The sequence below is a fragment of the Martes martes genome (assembly GCF_963455335.1).
Source record: "Martes martes genome assembly, chromosome: 1".
NCBI classification, from domain to species: Eukaryota; Metazoa; Chordata; class Mammalia; order Carnivora; family Mustelidae; genus Martes; species Martes martes.
In genome coordinates, this window is record NC_137888.1 from 187,441,783 (window position 1) to 187,458,784 (window position 17,002).

Consider the following 17,002-nt stretch of genomic DNA (forward strand, 5'->3'; position numbering starts at 1 on the left):
TACAACTGTTAACACTGTAGAGAAGTGTGCTAATCTGCCAGCGCATATTATGAAAACAACATTATTGTTACCCACACCAACACCCACTCAACAGGATATTTCCAAGATGGTAGTTTAAAGGAACTGATCAGCACAATGGGCGTTTCAATATAGGTTTTGTTTGTTTGTTTGTTTGTTTTTTAAAGCTTGTCCTACTGTCTTCATGTAAAAACACACACCAGTTTGAAATTTTTATACTCTTGAATTGTAATGAGCATAGACTCCCCTTACTAGCAGGAGCTGCCTCTATAGTCAGAAAAATTAAAAAAAAATTTTTGAGCCCTCCAGCAGTGGAGGACTGGGGAGCCGCAAAGCTTTCTGACAGTTGTTTAGGAAATAAAGAAAACAAAGGAGAGGGAAGGGCAAGTTTAAAAATGAAAAGATGAGAGGAGTTACTTGCATTCACAGGGTTGGTGGTCCTTAAATAACTAAGTCAAAATCCAATAACCATTTCCAGCTCTAATAGGTGACCTTTTTCAGAACCAAGTCTGAGCCCCGCTGAAACTGGCTACTTCTCAAATGCTTTGTAGTTTAGTTCTTTCCTCCAGAACCTTCAGAGATTTGATTATCTATAAGGGACAAAATCCTACAACTCCCTTGTCTAACATACTATATTGAAGCAGTTCAGTGCCTCTATTTTTTCCATTTGTTAAAGGAAACTGTAATGGCCAACAGCCACTTGGATCCTGTGCTGAACCCAATCCCCATAATAAAAGAGCCAAAACGATTCTAGAAAATGTAAAATCAGAACGAGTATTCATTGTTTAGAGGAGAATGATTATAAATGATTTTTTTTTTTTAAAGGACACATGTAGCACTTATTTAGCGACTTACTTAGTAAACAGTCCAACTTTCTCAGTATTAGCTCTTAACACTTCCACGGCTTTGGCAGAGAGCAAATTCGTGACCCTGAAGTAAGAGTAGGTCTCAAAGTGATAGAACCTGAGACTTGTCAGCTGATTCTCTTATCTTCATGTCATCGAGGAGGTAATGGGACAATATGAACATATTCGATTCCTAAGGCACCCGAAATGACCTGTGTATTCTTTAATACTCAGCTGTACTAAACAGGTTTTTTTTTTTTTGGAAAAGAGTATATGAAGAAGTTATCACTGTGCCTCATTCTGAACGGTATTTTCTGCTTCATTTTCATTTTCAACACCGATAGGATATGGTGCTCTTCCTAAAAGAAACTGTTCCCATTTGGGAATATATTCTTCTACTGATGCCCAGTAAAGAGTCTGGAAAAAAAACAACATCCAAAAGTAAAAAAGCATATCAAGCAATTGAACTTGGCTCTTCATAATAGTCTAAATGTTTATTCACTGAAGTGTGTGTGTGCGTGTACACACACACACATACACACATATACGTAGAATGCACTTCCTCTAGAGAATATTTTATGTTAATTTTAGAAAGAAATCTGGCTACTTACTAGTGTTAATTTTCAAATTTCTCAGTAAAACGGGAGCCTGGCAGAATTACAGGTTTGGGGATTTTATTGTGATTTTACACGCCCTCTTGTGGCCAACCGTGTGATTATTACCAGTGGTATCATTTATGGCTACAATCATTAAATGTTTTTGTTTACTCTTCCAAATCCCATACCAAATGATTACCCATACTAAAAATATTACAATTAAATGATTAGACATGAACGAGTGCTTTATAACTAATATAAAAAGATTTCACCTGGGGTGAGATCAGGAACAGAAACATAACTAGTGTATTATAGTACGGAACTCAGGTAAATTGACTCCTTAATTGTATGGGAAAAACACTTAAAATATTCATCCACTGTATCTTTTAGAAGAGTACTCTATATGGTAAACTGTAATTTCTTCCCAGTTCCTTCCTTCCTTCCTTCCCTCCTTCCTTCCTTCCTTTTTCTTTTTGTATACTGAGAAAAATAATACCAATATCATGTAACCATTTTTAATTCCAGTAACTTGGAAGTTAAGAGACTGTATTATTGGCCTGAGTCTGTAAGCTATGAAAGCTCAGGCAAGATCACCATATAATATCGACAAGCTTTGATGGTTCTTGGGTGACTGCCCTGAGGGGGCCAAAGAAAAGTATACTGCCAAAAGCTCTGTATCATGGGAGGGCATTTTGGATGGGATCATCACTATCAATCTTATTTTGGGGAATTAAGCCAAAGAATTACTTAGCATTAAGAACACATAGTGATTCACTCTGCACATTAACAAGGTATAGGAGTTCTGAAAGTTGAAATTATGAGCAGTTTTGCATATCCACCCCTCTGTGCATGTGGTCTGAGAAATAGCCAGACACACTTAAAATGGAGGTCATCCTGTTGTGCAAGACTAGCTAAGAAAAATACCAACCAGGGTCTGTGGTCGGGAGTCTCTCCACCATTCACGGCTGGATTAACCCCTATTGTGTGGGCCCCGCATAGGCCAGAGTAAGGTATTGGAGAATTCAACAAAGAAAAAGACATGCCCAAGGCACAACTTTGTACCACAGCTCTTTCTGTCCTTGATCACTGCCTTTTCTTATTACTCTAGATGACACAGAAAATTGAAGGGCAAATTCTCAGCCTTTAATTTTGAGTCTATTCACATCCCTGCTTAGGCAGCAAGCAAAACTGTATTTGAAAAAGGTCATTAGGAATATAAAATTAAACTATTCTATATGTAGTAAATTTCCTTTCATCACAGATATATTCATATACCAAATAGGGTTTATTTTTGCCAACAGTCTTCCCAATCTGTTCTTGAACTGAGCAAAATAAAACAGACAAAAGCCACACTATACTGCATGATAATATGCATTTAAATAGCTTTGGTTGAAATTTGGTGGAGGGACTGAACCGCTAACATTAGCCAACAGGAAAAGCACTTTGGTTAGGCATGCTGTCATCTTAGGATTTAGTGCATGCTGCCTACTGTCTGTTACGGTTTAACAGGATAGGTGTTTCCAGATGAAAAGATATAGGATCTTTATAAAATTGTCACTTGATAAATTTTTAAAAATCAAAATACTTCTCAGTTCCTTACTGTGTACAAAGCACAGCACTGTGGACATGTAAGGAGCAATCAGACACATCTTATTTTACCGAATAAATAAATCTGGGAAATACACACATCTAACCACAGTTAATTTATAATGCACTACTAACAGAATGGGGTCTCTTTCTATACTTTTGTTCTTTAAGATTCTCACCTCAAGAGAAACCACGTCTGGTGATGGAATTGGGTGAATCCGGGTCTGCAGAGACTTTTCTGAGGCTTCTATATCCTATAATAGGTGTCAGTGTTTTAGAAACAAAATGTATTTATGTAACACATACAAATGGCACCTGTAATAGCAATGTCTGTACCCCAAATGTCAACTCTTCTCTGGATAAACCGTCTGAACTGAAGGAAGGGCATTGCAGTAGGAGGACTGATCATTACTTAATCAACCAGTTTTAAATAGAAACAGCAGCGTTTCTTGTTTTAAAATAAGAAGGGGGGGTGGGACTTTCAAGGTCTTCCTTTTCATTTAAAATAGTAAATGGCAGTAATTCTGGCAAACAGGACTTTCTTCCAAAACTGCTCAGGACACTAACATAGCTCTAAAACCATTACAGACAGCCAGATGGATAAAATGGTCCAATATTCAGGTACCAAAAACAGTCAGAGAGTCAGCCCCACACTGAGCTAAGCTTAAAAGTGAAGAGTTCTAGTCCAGATCATGCAAATGGTATATTAAGGTCAAACATTTCATCTGTTCAGTGTTCTGTTGTTTAATTTTATACTTATGCAAATCCTCCATGTATTCGAAAGAAAGTCAACGAGGTGCCTCAGTACTTTGCGACTAGAATCTTTTCACGAGACTCTAGGTTCTTAGGACTCGATTTCTGGGGCATTCTCGTTGGCCGGCTTTATGGCTGGGTCGTACATCATTCAGCTGATGACATTTAAGCCCTGTGCTTTAATCTGTCGTGTGACGTGTGGGTGTGTGCATCTTCTCTTGCGGTTGCAGAAGCGCCGGGGCAATTACATTTAACGCAGACCCGGGTGAAGATGTAACCTTGATATGTGGATGAAGTACAGGCCCAGAAATGTAGGACTCTCCCACATTGTCAGTGAAACACTGAGCTCTGTTTCATGCTCCCCAAATTGGCACCTGTGTTGTCTTGTGCTTGCTTATGTTTGTCAAGTTCACAGAGGCCTTGGCTGGAGGCCGTGTCAATTTTGTCTCTCCTGTGAGCTCAGTGAGTTGATCGAAAAGAGAAAGTTCTCTGATCCATGTACAAGCATTGGAGCAATCTAAGTACAGGGCTGTTGGACAGACGGAGAGAGATGGAAAAGGACGTGGGAGTGGGGTGTGAAGAATCCAATGCTGAACAGGAGAAAAGAGCGAGCAGATGGCAGTGGCGGGAGCAAGGAATGGGTGTGAAATGTAAAAGGGAAAAACAGGAAATTCCCTAAAGGGACTCCCCAAAGTTGCACAACCATTAATGCACCTGCTGTCTCGAAGAAGGTGATTTGAAGGGGAAAACCATCAATTTAGGGATAAAAAGTCCATCTTATTAGCCACGTCTATTCCCTATCAGAAGTTTAGGGCCAAGACGCACACTAAAGTGCTTCTGATGCCAATGTTACAACAGACACCGAAGATTAACTCTTCTGTGATTGCACGCAGATTTTTACAACGTCCCGGGAAAATAATTTTTTACTTTCATAAATCAAACAAACAATAGACTTACAACTCCACTGACCCCATTATAAGAACAGTTGTAAATTTATGGTTGGTGGTAGATCTAGGTGCCATTAGCACCTTTAGACAAGATGATAAACACTTCTCTTAAAGACCAAGAAATAAGGATATTGGCTCTCTCTCCTAGAAGAGCAGATCTGCAGTGGAAGAGTCGAGATGAGCAGGGATCTGTGGCCTGGTAAAACAGGCCTATGGTTAGTAACTTGACTGTCGTCTCTGCAGCCTGTCGACAAGGGATTATCACCCCTCCAGAGAACTTCTTTCGTAAGTGAGATTTTACTTTCTTAGATGTTTTGCTTACCTCTCTGACTCCTACTTCTCTTTCTCCTAAGTTGGCGCCTTTTTCTCTTCTTAATCCTAAGTGTGGGCTTTCTAAGATTTGTGACATCTGTCCTCCTCTTTTTACTTTTTCTCTCTCCAAGACTGTCTCTTATCTAGCTTCAACTATTAATGTAGAGGGATGGATAACTTTTCTTCCCAGCCCTTATTTCTCAACCTGATGAAACCAAACTCCCCTTATTCCTACTGAGTGTACTGAATGTACAATAGTGGGAGTTCTACTCCCGCAGACACCTGTGCTTTATCTTCTACCTTCGACTGTTCTTATTCCCTGACATTTAAAAATTCAGAGGTCCATAGATGACTCCTGTAGGATGTCTCCCCTAGCCTGTCCATGCCATTCTCAGTGCTGTGGTCTTATTATCACACTTACTTGTTCAACAAATATGTATTTGGACTGTATCTCATTTTACTTTAACCACATATGGAATTGATTAGTTTTGCTAAAATTACTACTTTAAATATGTCTTTACACAGATTAAAAAAAAGTAGAGACCCACTACACAGAGGATAAAGTATGAATTCCTTAGCCTGACTGAAAAATCTCTGCCTTCTGTAGCAAGTTATAGCCCATTACTTCCAATTAAGAACCTTCTATTTGACTATACGCTGCCAGAAGGTACGGACTGTGCCTCATTCAACCTTTCAGCATCCGAGAATCTAACAAAGTGCAGGGTATGTACTAAACACTTAAATATTCATTATGTAAATAAATGACTAAGGTGTCAACAGTCTCCTGTGCATAAATAAAAAACTTAAAAAAAAAAAAAAGTACCCAAGGGGGTAGGGGGAGAAAAGCAAAAAAAGCAGACGAAGAGAGACTAGACTCACCTGTCCAGACCTTGGTATCTTGCCTTATAGATCTGCCACTAGATCATTTAAAAACATACACAATTATAGAACAAATGAAAAAGCAGTCCCTAAAAATTGAAAACAAAAGGAAAGAAAGAATCTAACTGTCATCTAGTTGGTGGCATGACCACATTAAGAAAAAGTACCTCAGGTGGTCTTAGAACACAGTATTTTGACTGAGCATCTGTAATGAGATATACCCCACAAACAAAAAGGATAGTGAAAAGTGTCTGACTGAAAACCGTACTCAGTAATCATATTGTTGCTGGTAGTGCTGTCTATATTATGGGTTAAAGTGAATGAGTAGTTATGCTGGTACTGGAAAATTATTTAGGAACTGAGGCTTTTGGTTTGAGGGGGGAGAAAAGTTAGAGGTAAAAGATGGATTTTAAGTTAAAAGTCTTAACAATCATGTAATCAAAATGGATTTACTGATATGAGCTCTTGATGAATTTTATCTTTTAAAAAAAAGTTATAATAAACATCCCTAGAGCCCAGATGAAGGGCTCTAAACATGTATTCCCATCAAAAGGATCCAGGGCTCCTTGGAGCAATGGTCAGTTCCAGGTCTAAGCGGCAAATGATGGCCTGGAAGATGCCAGAGTGGAAAGAAAGAAAACCATCAAAGACTGTTAAGATCATGTCAAAGGCATTCAGGAGATAACATGGAGGCTCCCACTTGGTAAAAATGGGATAATTTGAGCATCACTGGGAATACAAATTGAAGAGGGTCCAGATCTTTCAAGTCACAGAGGTATTTAAGAGCATCAACATCTAATTGGTCACTTTTGGGGGATATTAGAGAACCAATCTATTTTTGAAAACTAAGTACAGAGAAAGAAGCAAGCACTTACATACTTTTTCCTATATGAAGTGTACTTCAGTGTAACCAAGTAATTGATGAGGGGACGTTTATCTTTGAATTTGAGTATCACTTTGCAACACTTGGTGAACAGATCATGATCATTGGTGACTGCTAACATTTCAGAAAGAGAGACAGCCAGGCATTATGAAGTGTTCTTCCCCAAAACCTTGACCCTGAATCTGATCAGGCCTCCAGATCTGCTCTGTTAATCCATTAGGCTCAGTCGCTGCTGAGCACTTGAAATGTGACAAGCCCGAATTGAGAAGCACAGTAAATGTAAACTACACACTGAATTTTGAAGGCTCAGTGAGGAAAAAAAACATAAAATATTTACTAACTTCCAATATCAGTTACATTTGAAATATGAAATTAATACATTTCCTTTAATCTGTGTCTTTTAACTTTATTAAAAGTGGTTACTAGAGGGGTGCCTGGCTGGCTCAGTGGGGAAGAGCAGGGGATGCTTTATCTTAGGGTCATGAGTTTGAGTCCCATGTTGGGTATAAAGATTACTTAAATAGATAAAAGCTTAAAAAGTCATTATTAGAAAATTTAAATTTATTTGCATTATCTTTCTGTTGCGTAACATAACTTCTAACAGTTTATGGGAATTACAGGGAAGAGAGGAAATTACTAAGTGCTACCTCAGCAATGTAATTAGCAATATTCAGAGTTTGGGAAACTATAGGAGAAATGAGCCAATTCCTTCAACAAATAAAAGTGGGTTTAAAAAAAAAAAGGCAGAGGGAACTTTAGAGATTTGAGAGACCTATCAATCAATTACGTACTAGACTTTATTTGGATCCAGTTTCAAACAAATGTAAAAATACTTTAATCAGGGACATCTAAATCCTGACTGAATATTTGAGGAATTATTGTTAATTTCTTAGATGGATCATGGTATTGTAATTGTACTTAAAATAGCCCTTATCTCTGAGTGATAATTACTGATGAAAAAGACACGATATTTACAAGTGAAACACTGTGAGGTCTGAAGATTAGTTTCAAAATAATTTGAGGGGTTGGACGTGAAGGTGACGAGTGTAGATGAAACAAAATTGTCTGTGTTTTGAAAATTATTGAATCTGGGAGATAAGCACATGGAAGTACATTCTTCAATTCCCTCTTATACATAGGTTTGAAATATTATGTAACAATTAAAAAACAAGTTTCTGGTATGGATGGTGTTATAAATATTATGCCATGACAGGATTCAGCAGCCTCTGTAAAGGAGTTGACTTGTGATTAGGAAAGATCAACTATGAGCACAAAGTCATTTACTGAGATTTCTTTCTTTCCCCTTGTCTAGACCCGTCCCTTCCTCCCAACCCAGCAATATCTATCTTCCTATAAGTATATACAGTGAGGCCAGCCATAGCTGGACTGGGTTTAATCTTTTAATTTGCTGAAGGGGCAATTTCTGGGATTGAAAAAAGAAGATCCTAAAGAATGAGATACAGGGTCATTGGTACAAGGAACCCTTAAGCATTTGTCAGACTTGCTCTTCATTGAATTCGAGAAAGGGAGAAGTGTGAGGAGGAAAGAGGAGTCCTCTAAGTCACTGGCCGTGGGGAGTGCAGTATGCTGAAGGCTGTAACTGCCAGCTGCCCCAGGAAGACCTCTAGGACCCACCTTAAGGGAAGCACTCCTAGTATGCTAACCTGCATGCTCCCATTCTTTCGCACCCTGGAATGTTGGTCCAATTTCCATGAGGTGATGCTCGCTACCTCAAAATTGCCCTTTTGGGTTAAACTAAATTTTGTTGGTGGGGGGTGGTGTGGGGTGGGGAAAGAGGTCGAAGAGATAACTATTTACATCATGGAAGTTTTTATAGAAACAAAATTCTCTTTCTCTTCCAAGTCTGGACCAATCATGTTTGTTTTTAACAGGCAGACACATCTTACTTTACTCATAAGAGGGAAACGAGCAGAAACTAACAATCCATTATCATCTGTGATATTTCATTGACTAAACCCTCAATTTGAATTTCTTCACTACTTAAATTCATGTCCATTGTTTTATTATTATGCTTGGACCTTTGGGATTAGTCTTTTTGTTACTGTTCCCATTTTTAAATCATTCTTTTATTTTTTCCAAATACATTTAGAGAAATTTTGTTGGGTTTGATGCAGATCTTGGTGGGCTTATTTTTAAATCTAAAAATGACACCGTGACTCCTGATTTTTAAAAAAAAAAACTGTTTCCCCATCAGGATTAAGGCCTATGTCTCCATTTAAATTTTAAATCTCCCATTGAAATGTAAGAATTATTTTTATACCAATCATGCATATCCCTTGTTATAAGCATTCCCAAGTGTTTTTATAATTTCATTGTAATGTAAATGTCATTTCATATTTTCCATTTGTATATATAGGATTGTTACAGATTTTTGAATGGTTACATTGTATCTGTTAATTTTACTCAACTCATAATACACTAGTTTTTAAACAGCTTTGGCTTTTCTAAGTATATAGCCTTATCAATTAAAAATACTAGGGTTATATCTTACTTTCCAAAAATTAAAACTCACTCTATGTTAGTGTTTCTTATATTGGTCAGAGCATCTAAATAAGGTCAAATAATGGATAGTAATAGAGCTTATCTTTACTTTGTTAGTATCTTTAGAGGAATGTTTCCAAGTTTCAGTGGAACCATTTTTCGAATGTATTCTGTACTGAAGTACATATCCTTTTTTTTTTTTTTTTAAAGATTTTATTTACTTATTTGTCAGAGAGATCACAAGTAGGCAGAGAGGCAGGCAGAGAGAGAAGGAGAAGCAGGCTCCCGACCGAGCAGAGAGCCCGATGCAGGGCTTGATCCCAGGACCCTGAGATCATGACCTGAGCTGGAGGCAGAGGCTTAACCCACTGAGCCACCCAGGTGCCCCTGAAGTATATATCCTGATCTAACTGAACCTGTTCTTGACAGGGAGTGAGTATTCAGAGTAGTTACTTCATGTTCTTCCTCTCTAAATTAGGAGATCAGCGCAGGTCAGTGGTTTTCACTATTCCTTAGAGCCACAGTAGAGCAGGCAAGGAGGGGCTGAATGGATGGGCCTTTGGCCAAAGCAGGTCCACTTTTCCCTTTCTAAATCTTTGAAAAAAAGTTTTTATGCTAAAAAAAAAAATTTAAAGCCTTAAGTGAAAATATAATCTATGTGCTTTTTAAAGTTTCTCCCACCTGAAAATTCTGTGATTAAGTCCTATTTAGGTCACTTTCATGATAACCTCTACGGTAGAGCCCTTAAAATTATTTCCAAAGTTTAAAACAAAATAATAAGAGGGAAAGCAGGATTAAAAAAAAATACATATACAAGTATTCAAAATATGTTTTAAAAAAACAGGGAAGAGACTGCATGTCTAACAGCAAGCACTGTATCTGGAATATAAGAGCTCAGTAAATGCTTATTAAAACACTAAAGGGAAATGTATAAAAACATTAATTTCAAGTTGGGTGGGATGATTTGGAAAGTATGCCATTTCATCATCTTGGCTCTTTCCAGTTTTTTACAGCAAGAATATATTACTTTTAGGGGCGCCTGGTTGGCTCAGTGGGTTAAAGCCTCTGCCTTCGGCTCAGGTCATGATCCCAGGGTCCTAGGATTGAGCCCCGCATCGGGCTCTCTGCTCAGTGGGGAGCCCGCCTCTCTTCCTCTCTCTCTCTGCCTGCCTCTCTGCCTACTTGTGATCTCTGTCTGTCAAATAAATTTAAAAAAAATTAAAAAAAGAAGAATATATTATTTTTATAATCGGGAGAAAAACACCATCTAAATTTCCTCCTAATGACAATGAAACTAGGTTCATTATCTTCCTTCCAGATATGGCAATGATTTCTTAGCTATTCTCCTTAAATCTAATCTCTCCATTCTGCAAATCACATTGCATCTAAATAGGAAATGAATCTTTCTTAAATACCCATATGCTTCTTATATAAGCCTCTATTTTTCATTTGTTCAAACACTTTTAGTACTGTATTATCCCTGCATATCAGGTCTCAGCTTCTTCAGTCGGTCTCACAAAACATATCCAACCTTGTTTCCCGTGACTTCACAAGCTAGTTAGCTCAGGGTCCCATGGACATTAACACGGCCACTCATTCTTCTGGTCGTGGTTCTTCTGTAAGAATGCAATGGAATATCTTGCATTCTTCCTATTCAAACACAGCTCTAGCTTAGTTTCCCCTCTCAGACTTGTTAGAATATTCTAGCTTTTGATGATTTTTTTAAATACGTACTCCTAAAGTGCTAAGGATTCCCTGTAACTTAATGTCCAATTAACTAAGGTCTCTTAAGTTGTGTGTGATAACCTTATGTCATCAGTTAAGCCCGTTAGCTAGTTGATGTAAAGAACTCTGAATTATTTTGTTAACTCCACTCTCTGCTCAGAACTAGCTCAGTAGTAAGGCCCTTCTGGGCATTCACCAAATACTTGCTCACTAAAAGGAAGCTACTTGAAAAAATCCAAATAGTACCTGTACTTGTTGCAGGTAAATAGCAATCAAGCCATCAAGCCTTCTAATTTAGTTTTTCTGACTTTTCACAGCAAATTCCAGATTATCCTATATATTTCCATTTAAAAATAAATATTGCAAACACCATTGGGCAAGTAAGACATATGGCAACATAGAATGCTTTGGTAGCACTATGGCTGTGACTTAAATTACTGTGGATCAAACTGCCAGAAGCTGAGAAGATAACTGAATTTTCCTCTTCCTTTATCCTCTAGTGACTACATAAGATAACTATATCATGCCTATCGATGAAAATATTTAACAATAAAAAACTGAAAACACTGCTTTATAACTTAAATAATATAGCCTTACTCCCAAATGTTTTAGTCATAGGATCTCTTGGAAGCTTGAATGGAAGCAAACTTTAGGGTTTTAATTATGGATGAAGCCATACAATTCTGGAAGCAAAGTATAGCAAGCAGCCAAAAATGTTACACATATGATTTTACTCCAAATGGGCACATTGGCCAAATGGTGGGGCCCTGCGCAATCACATACTTTGACCACCTCCTCCATCACTATCAAGAGAGATCTGGGAAATCTGTTATTTTAGATATGAATTCTACGTGCTGACTGTGGCCCCAGTAGGGCAAAATCAAATTTTTCTTATTTTGATGATGTTGAATAGTTTTGAGTTGGATCTAAAAACCTTATAGGTAGTTCATGGGGTTTTAGGATCTCCCTATAAATAAGATGGAAGATGGAAAGCTTCATCTTGTATTTATTACTTCTTGCACAAAGGTGACCTCTAAATTTCTCCTATGGTCATTGGTTCCTCTGGTTGATTAAAAACACTTAAGTTAAACAAACTTCCTTTTTTTTTCCATTTAAAAAGGAATCTGTATGCCACGTATCCAACTAACATGGATTTAAAAACTAGATGGTACTTCATTAATTATATTTATTACTCAAAACAAAGTATATACATCAAAATTATGAAAGTCACTTAAAATCTTTTTTTTTTGCAAAGGTGGGGGAAAAGTCTCTATACTCAAGTCACGGAAACTTACCATTAAAAGACTGAGGTTCCTTTTAAAAGCAGTCTCAGCTGCTTGCATCTGAGATGCCTTTCCCTTGTTTTCATCTATAAATTTATTCTCCATTTGTTGAAGTAACATTAATCTTTGTGATACTCTAGAAAAAAATAAAGATTATATAAAGTTTTTTTTTAAAGGGTACATTTTTTGCTTGACAAACAAAAAATTTATTTAATTGTACCTCACTTCAAGTTCAACCTATTTTGAAAACCAATTACTATGTCAATTAATAAGGCACTGGAAAACTTAGATAGTCCAGTAAGTCTTAAATCTGGGTGAAATCATTCTTATTTTCATCAACATATCTGTCGTAACTACATGCTTCTGTTTTTTTAGCCTCCATGGTCTTTGCAATTATTTTAGAGTGTTAAAAACATGTTTTAATTTTTGGTGAAAATGCAAACTGTAATACATATTCCTTTGTACACATACTTATATATACCTCCCCACACACATACATTGATATAACTTGCTATACGAAACCTTCTGCTTAACACTTCAATACCCCTGAATCTCATGTTACACATTTAGAATTGCGCTAAACTTCCATATGTTTGAAGAAGCAATAAAAATATTTTTTTCCTCTTTTTCCAAGAGAAAGATGATGGTTCCATATATGAATGAGAGGCTGTGTGTATGTATGCATACTCACAACAAGGTGAAACAGTAATTGAAGAAAGATGTAGAAAGTTGTAAGTAAATTACCAACAAAGCTACTTTGTTACATATATTTTAAAAATTTCTCATTGGTCAAATGCTCATTTTACAAGTTTTTTGGTCCTCTTAAATGATTGATTAAAAAAATGTCAGACGATAAAAAATACATGTGGTATACATATATATAACAGTCTAACTACTTTCCAGGTAGTTGTGGAGGTTATTAAGAAATGCTGTGTTTCAGAGGGCTGTTCTTGAGCGTAGCATTGAAATTGAGTTATTTCAACATTTTGATAAGGGAAAGATCTTAGAAAGCCAAGGAAGAGGACCTGGTAATTAATTAAAGGAAAACATGAGAGCCCACAGAAGGAGGCAGAGAAGGTTATTATCAAGTATAAGTGCAGGACTGGTTATATAATTTGCAAGGCCTAATGCAAACTGAAAATGTGGGGCTCCTTTAAAAAACTATTAGGAATTTTAAGATAGCAACAGTAGAGTATTAAACCAAGTACAGGAACTGTGAGTACACAGGTCACATACTCATGAAGACTGCCCTGGGTAAGAGGTGTACAGAAGTCCATTATATATATCAGTGAGGAAACTAGAAAGGTGAGAAGCATGAACTTAACCAGATAATAGTAAGAATTGTAAGAAGAGAACATATTATACCTTGTAATCTTTGTTGTTCTTAAGAGACAGTGACATTCCCTAACACCAAAATCTCTCAAGTGTCAGAAAATTTAAATGACTCCTTCAGACTTCCTAAGTCTTCTCTACACAATATATCCACTAACAAAGCCAGTATAATTTATTAATTTAGATAACCCTTTTAAAAAACTTACATTTCTTCATGTCTCTTAGAAAGGCGAATTTCTTGAGCAAACAAGGAGGTCATGTTTAATCAAAGCTGCCTTATAAGCTTTCTGCTAAATAATAAAAATATTTAAAATTACTTTAATATCCTCAGCTTCATAGCAGTTGATTGTTTTATTACCTCAACCCACTGGTTCTCTCAGAAGAGAAAAATAAAAATTGAGATATAATGATGTACAAAATGAAAGAATGCATTTAAAACCATTTTTATTTATGATGCACAGTTTTTTATATGCTAGACGCATCCAAAATCACCATGAATCAGGTAAACTCAACAGATTTTACATTTCCTCCTCTTACTTCCTCACACTTTAACCTTAATCTGAATTGAAAACAAACAAGCAGCTGGTACTAAGACTAGTAAACATTTTATTGAATCAACAGAAAGAAAAAAAATCCACTCTGTAAAATTCAACACAGGAATACCATCCCTTATGCATGTGCACACACACATAGAAAGGCAAACAAGTTATAAGAACCAACTGGAAACTCATGGTCTTTCCTTTATTGGAAGACTGCCCAGTTCTACCATCTCTTTTCCAAATAAGAAAGTATTTTTCATGTATAACTGCGGGGAAAAACCCAACTGGTCTCTTCACCTTACCCTGGGTGCTCAGGACTCCCATTTGGGGAGTTTAGAAAAGCCCATTTTAATGGCACATGAGCAAGCTCACCTTGACTGAAGAGCCTGGACCAATACAGATAAAGATCAAGTGAAGTGCTTTGAAGGCTCAGAGCCTGAAGGCAAATCATCTGGTTGCGTGCAAAAGCTGAAGGTGACTGTCCTAAGGGAGAAAAAACAGGAATGAAATTCTTTTCCTGGAGCGAAGCACTGGGTTTGTTAAATCTTATGATTTACACACTGTCGCTAATCTCTGAGTGTCCAGCGTTGATAGACTAAGCTGCTCCTTCACTGCACATACATGGAGGCATACAGCACTGATTCCAGCCAAGGGCAAGGAAACACTGCCTGCCCTCAACGGGTTTCCTTCTAAAGAAACCAATGTCTTGCGTTCAGCACCGCGGACAGCACTCGCCCGCCAGCGTGCCACAAGGATCTAGTTACAGACACGTATCCTCTAAGATCACTACGGACCAATCGTCGCCGCCTTCCTCCCCCTTTCGAATTCAGCGTCAAGGAAATCTCGGAAAGTTAGTCCACGGTAACTTCTTTTCCGTAACGCCCGCCATCAGCACTCCAGACAAACCCCAAGATAAATTCTGCCTTTCGAACCGAAGATCCGCAGGCTCTGAGTTCTTAACCCTGCAACCACTCCAACTTCCTGCTTATACTCAGAGGACTCACGACCTTTCCTCCTCATCCCAGCTCTTCCCCCTTTAACGACATGCTCCCCACCGGCCCTGCGAGCACCTGCGCTGTTCTCGGACAGTCAAGGCACCCGCTGGCCGCCGGTAACGCTGTGGGACTTCACTCACCTAGTCCCACTCGGACCTTTTCTATAAAGGCGTCCGCTACAGTGCGGACGCTGGGTCTCAGCACAGGCCTGGGCGTGGTCACGCCACCGTCTTTGCGCACGCGCGACGAGGTGACGTGATCACGTTGCTATAAAAGGCGGGCCTCTGGCGCGAAAGGTGACGGTTCTGTGCTCAGAGGAGAAATTACCGCAGCGGTCCTTCTGAGCCTTACGAAAACGTTTGATGGTAGCTCAGTTTCTAGGCCTTTTAAGATGAAACCTGAATATGTTTTGGAGAGGGAAGCTAGAATGTCACGGAATATGGAAATGGGGAAAAATCCTTCAAAATACTCCAGCGTGTTTGAATGGTCTGCAGAGTCTGTAAAAAAAGCTCTTTGCTTCAGAGAGCTTCCCCCTGTTCGTCAGGTGCAAAGCAGAGGAGTGGAGCCCCTGTCTGCACGAGGGACAGTAATACTGATCGTGGATGTTTTGAGGGGGTGAATTTTCTTCGCTCTTCCCCTACAACGCCTGGTGATGTAGGTACCATCATCCTCATTCGACAGAGGAATAAATGAGGTTGGCTGTTTGTTTAGGTTGGAGCTTGCAGTCAGTAGAGCCTTGAGGAAATTTCCCACAGCCCTCAGGTTACACACTTGGAAATAATCTCTTAGTGCTGTCAAGTGCATTCTTAAGCCTTTTTTCCCTTTAAAATAACTTGGTGAGACACGAAGCACTATCCCAAATTTCAGAGGTAGAAACAGATTCAAGAGAGGTCAAGTTGCTTTCTTAACCTGAGTTGGTAAAGGGCAAAGTGCTAGGACTCCAGTCCAGGTGTCTTTTTTTTTTTTTTTAAATTAATTAATTAATTAATTTATTTATTTATTTATTTTGGTGTCTTTTATTTCTTAACTCCCAGATTATCTACATGAAACTCCTCTCCTGCTTAGGGACTACAGACACTTCATGGTTCTTTTGCTTGGAAAAGCCCAGAAACCCACATAGACTTAGTGCCTCATCTTTCAAGGCTACTTCCTCGAAGAAGCAGCGTTCCCTGGACCTTCAGTATAAGATAGCAACTCCATTTTTTATCTCTGTCCTCCTCCTTGTTTTTTCTCCAGAACACAGTGTTCCCCACATTTTACAATCACTTGTTCATGTGTTTATCAGTGCACTCCTACTAGAATTTGGACATCCTAAGAACAAGTATTTTTGATTACTTGCTGCTGTATCCTCAGGAACTAAAATGGCCTTGAAATAATCCCAGATGGAAATATCATAATTTGAGAGGTTCTGTCTTCAGCTGATAGAACGTTTGATTTAGCTGTTTCACAGCCTTACTTAGTAAAGATGAAAAACAGACTTTGAATAGCCTTGTGTTCTAGGAACAAAATGGAACTTTTGCATGGTTACAAGGCATTCTTACCTCTTATGTAAATTTACAAATAAGGACTTTTGTTAAATTGGTAATGGGTTGCTTGAAATAGAGAACAAAGAAGCTTCACATTAATATGTGTATGTGTATGTTATTTAAAACAAACTTTGTTCCCCTCCCTGCTTTATGTAAGTTTGAATAGTGACACTTTTGGGACAAAACAGCCCTTTAAGCTTTGAATCTGTCTTCTTTCGCTCATTGTCTGCCCTAGGAGTAAATGAAGGAATACCTTGGAATTTTCTTGCAATTTTTAGGA

At 38.0% G+C, this 17,002-nt stretch overlaps 1 protein-coding gene across 1 annotated transcript; it reads right to left on the bottom strand.

The window, feature by feature from the left end:
* Positions 1-187: 187 nt before the first annotated feature.
* Positions 188-15,412, bottom strand: CEP15 (centrosomal protein 15). The gene is made up of 6 exons (XM_080810387.1): positions 15,337-15,412; positions 14,574-14,684; positions 13,869-13,952; positions 12,343-12,466; positions 3,226-3,300; positions 188-1,280 (listed from the first exon to the last, which is right to left on the bottom strand). Exons 3-6 carry the CDS (start codon positions 13,919-13,921, stop codon positions 1,149-1,151), a joined length of 384 nt encoding a protein of 127 aa, XP_080666513.1. The 5' UTR covers positions 13,922-13,952; positions 14,574-14,684; positions 15,337-15,412; the 3' UTR covers positions 188-1,148.
* Positions 15,413-17,002: the final 1,590 nt, after the last annotated feature.

Excerpts from the sequence above, each read along its gene's own strand:
- CEP15 (XM_080810387.1), bottom strand. The coding sequence starts at position 13,921 with ATGACCTCCTTGTTTGCTCAAGAAATTCGCCTTTCTAAGAGACATGAA. Across the intron at positions 12,467-13,868 it reads TCTAAGAGACATGAAGAAAT|AGTATCACAAAGATTAATGT; the intron begins GTAAGTTTTTTA and ends ATTTTTTTCTAG. Across the intron at positions 1,281-3,225 it reads CAGACGTGGTTTCTCTTGAG|ACTCTTTACTGGGCATCAGT; the intron begins GTGAGAATCTTA and ends TTTTTTTTCCAG.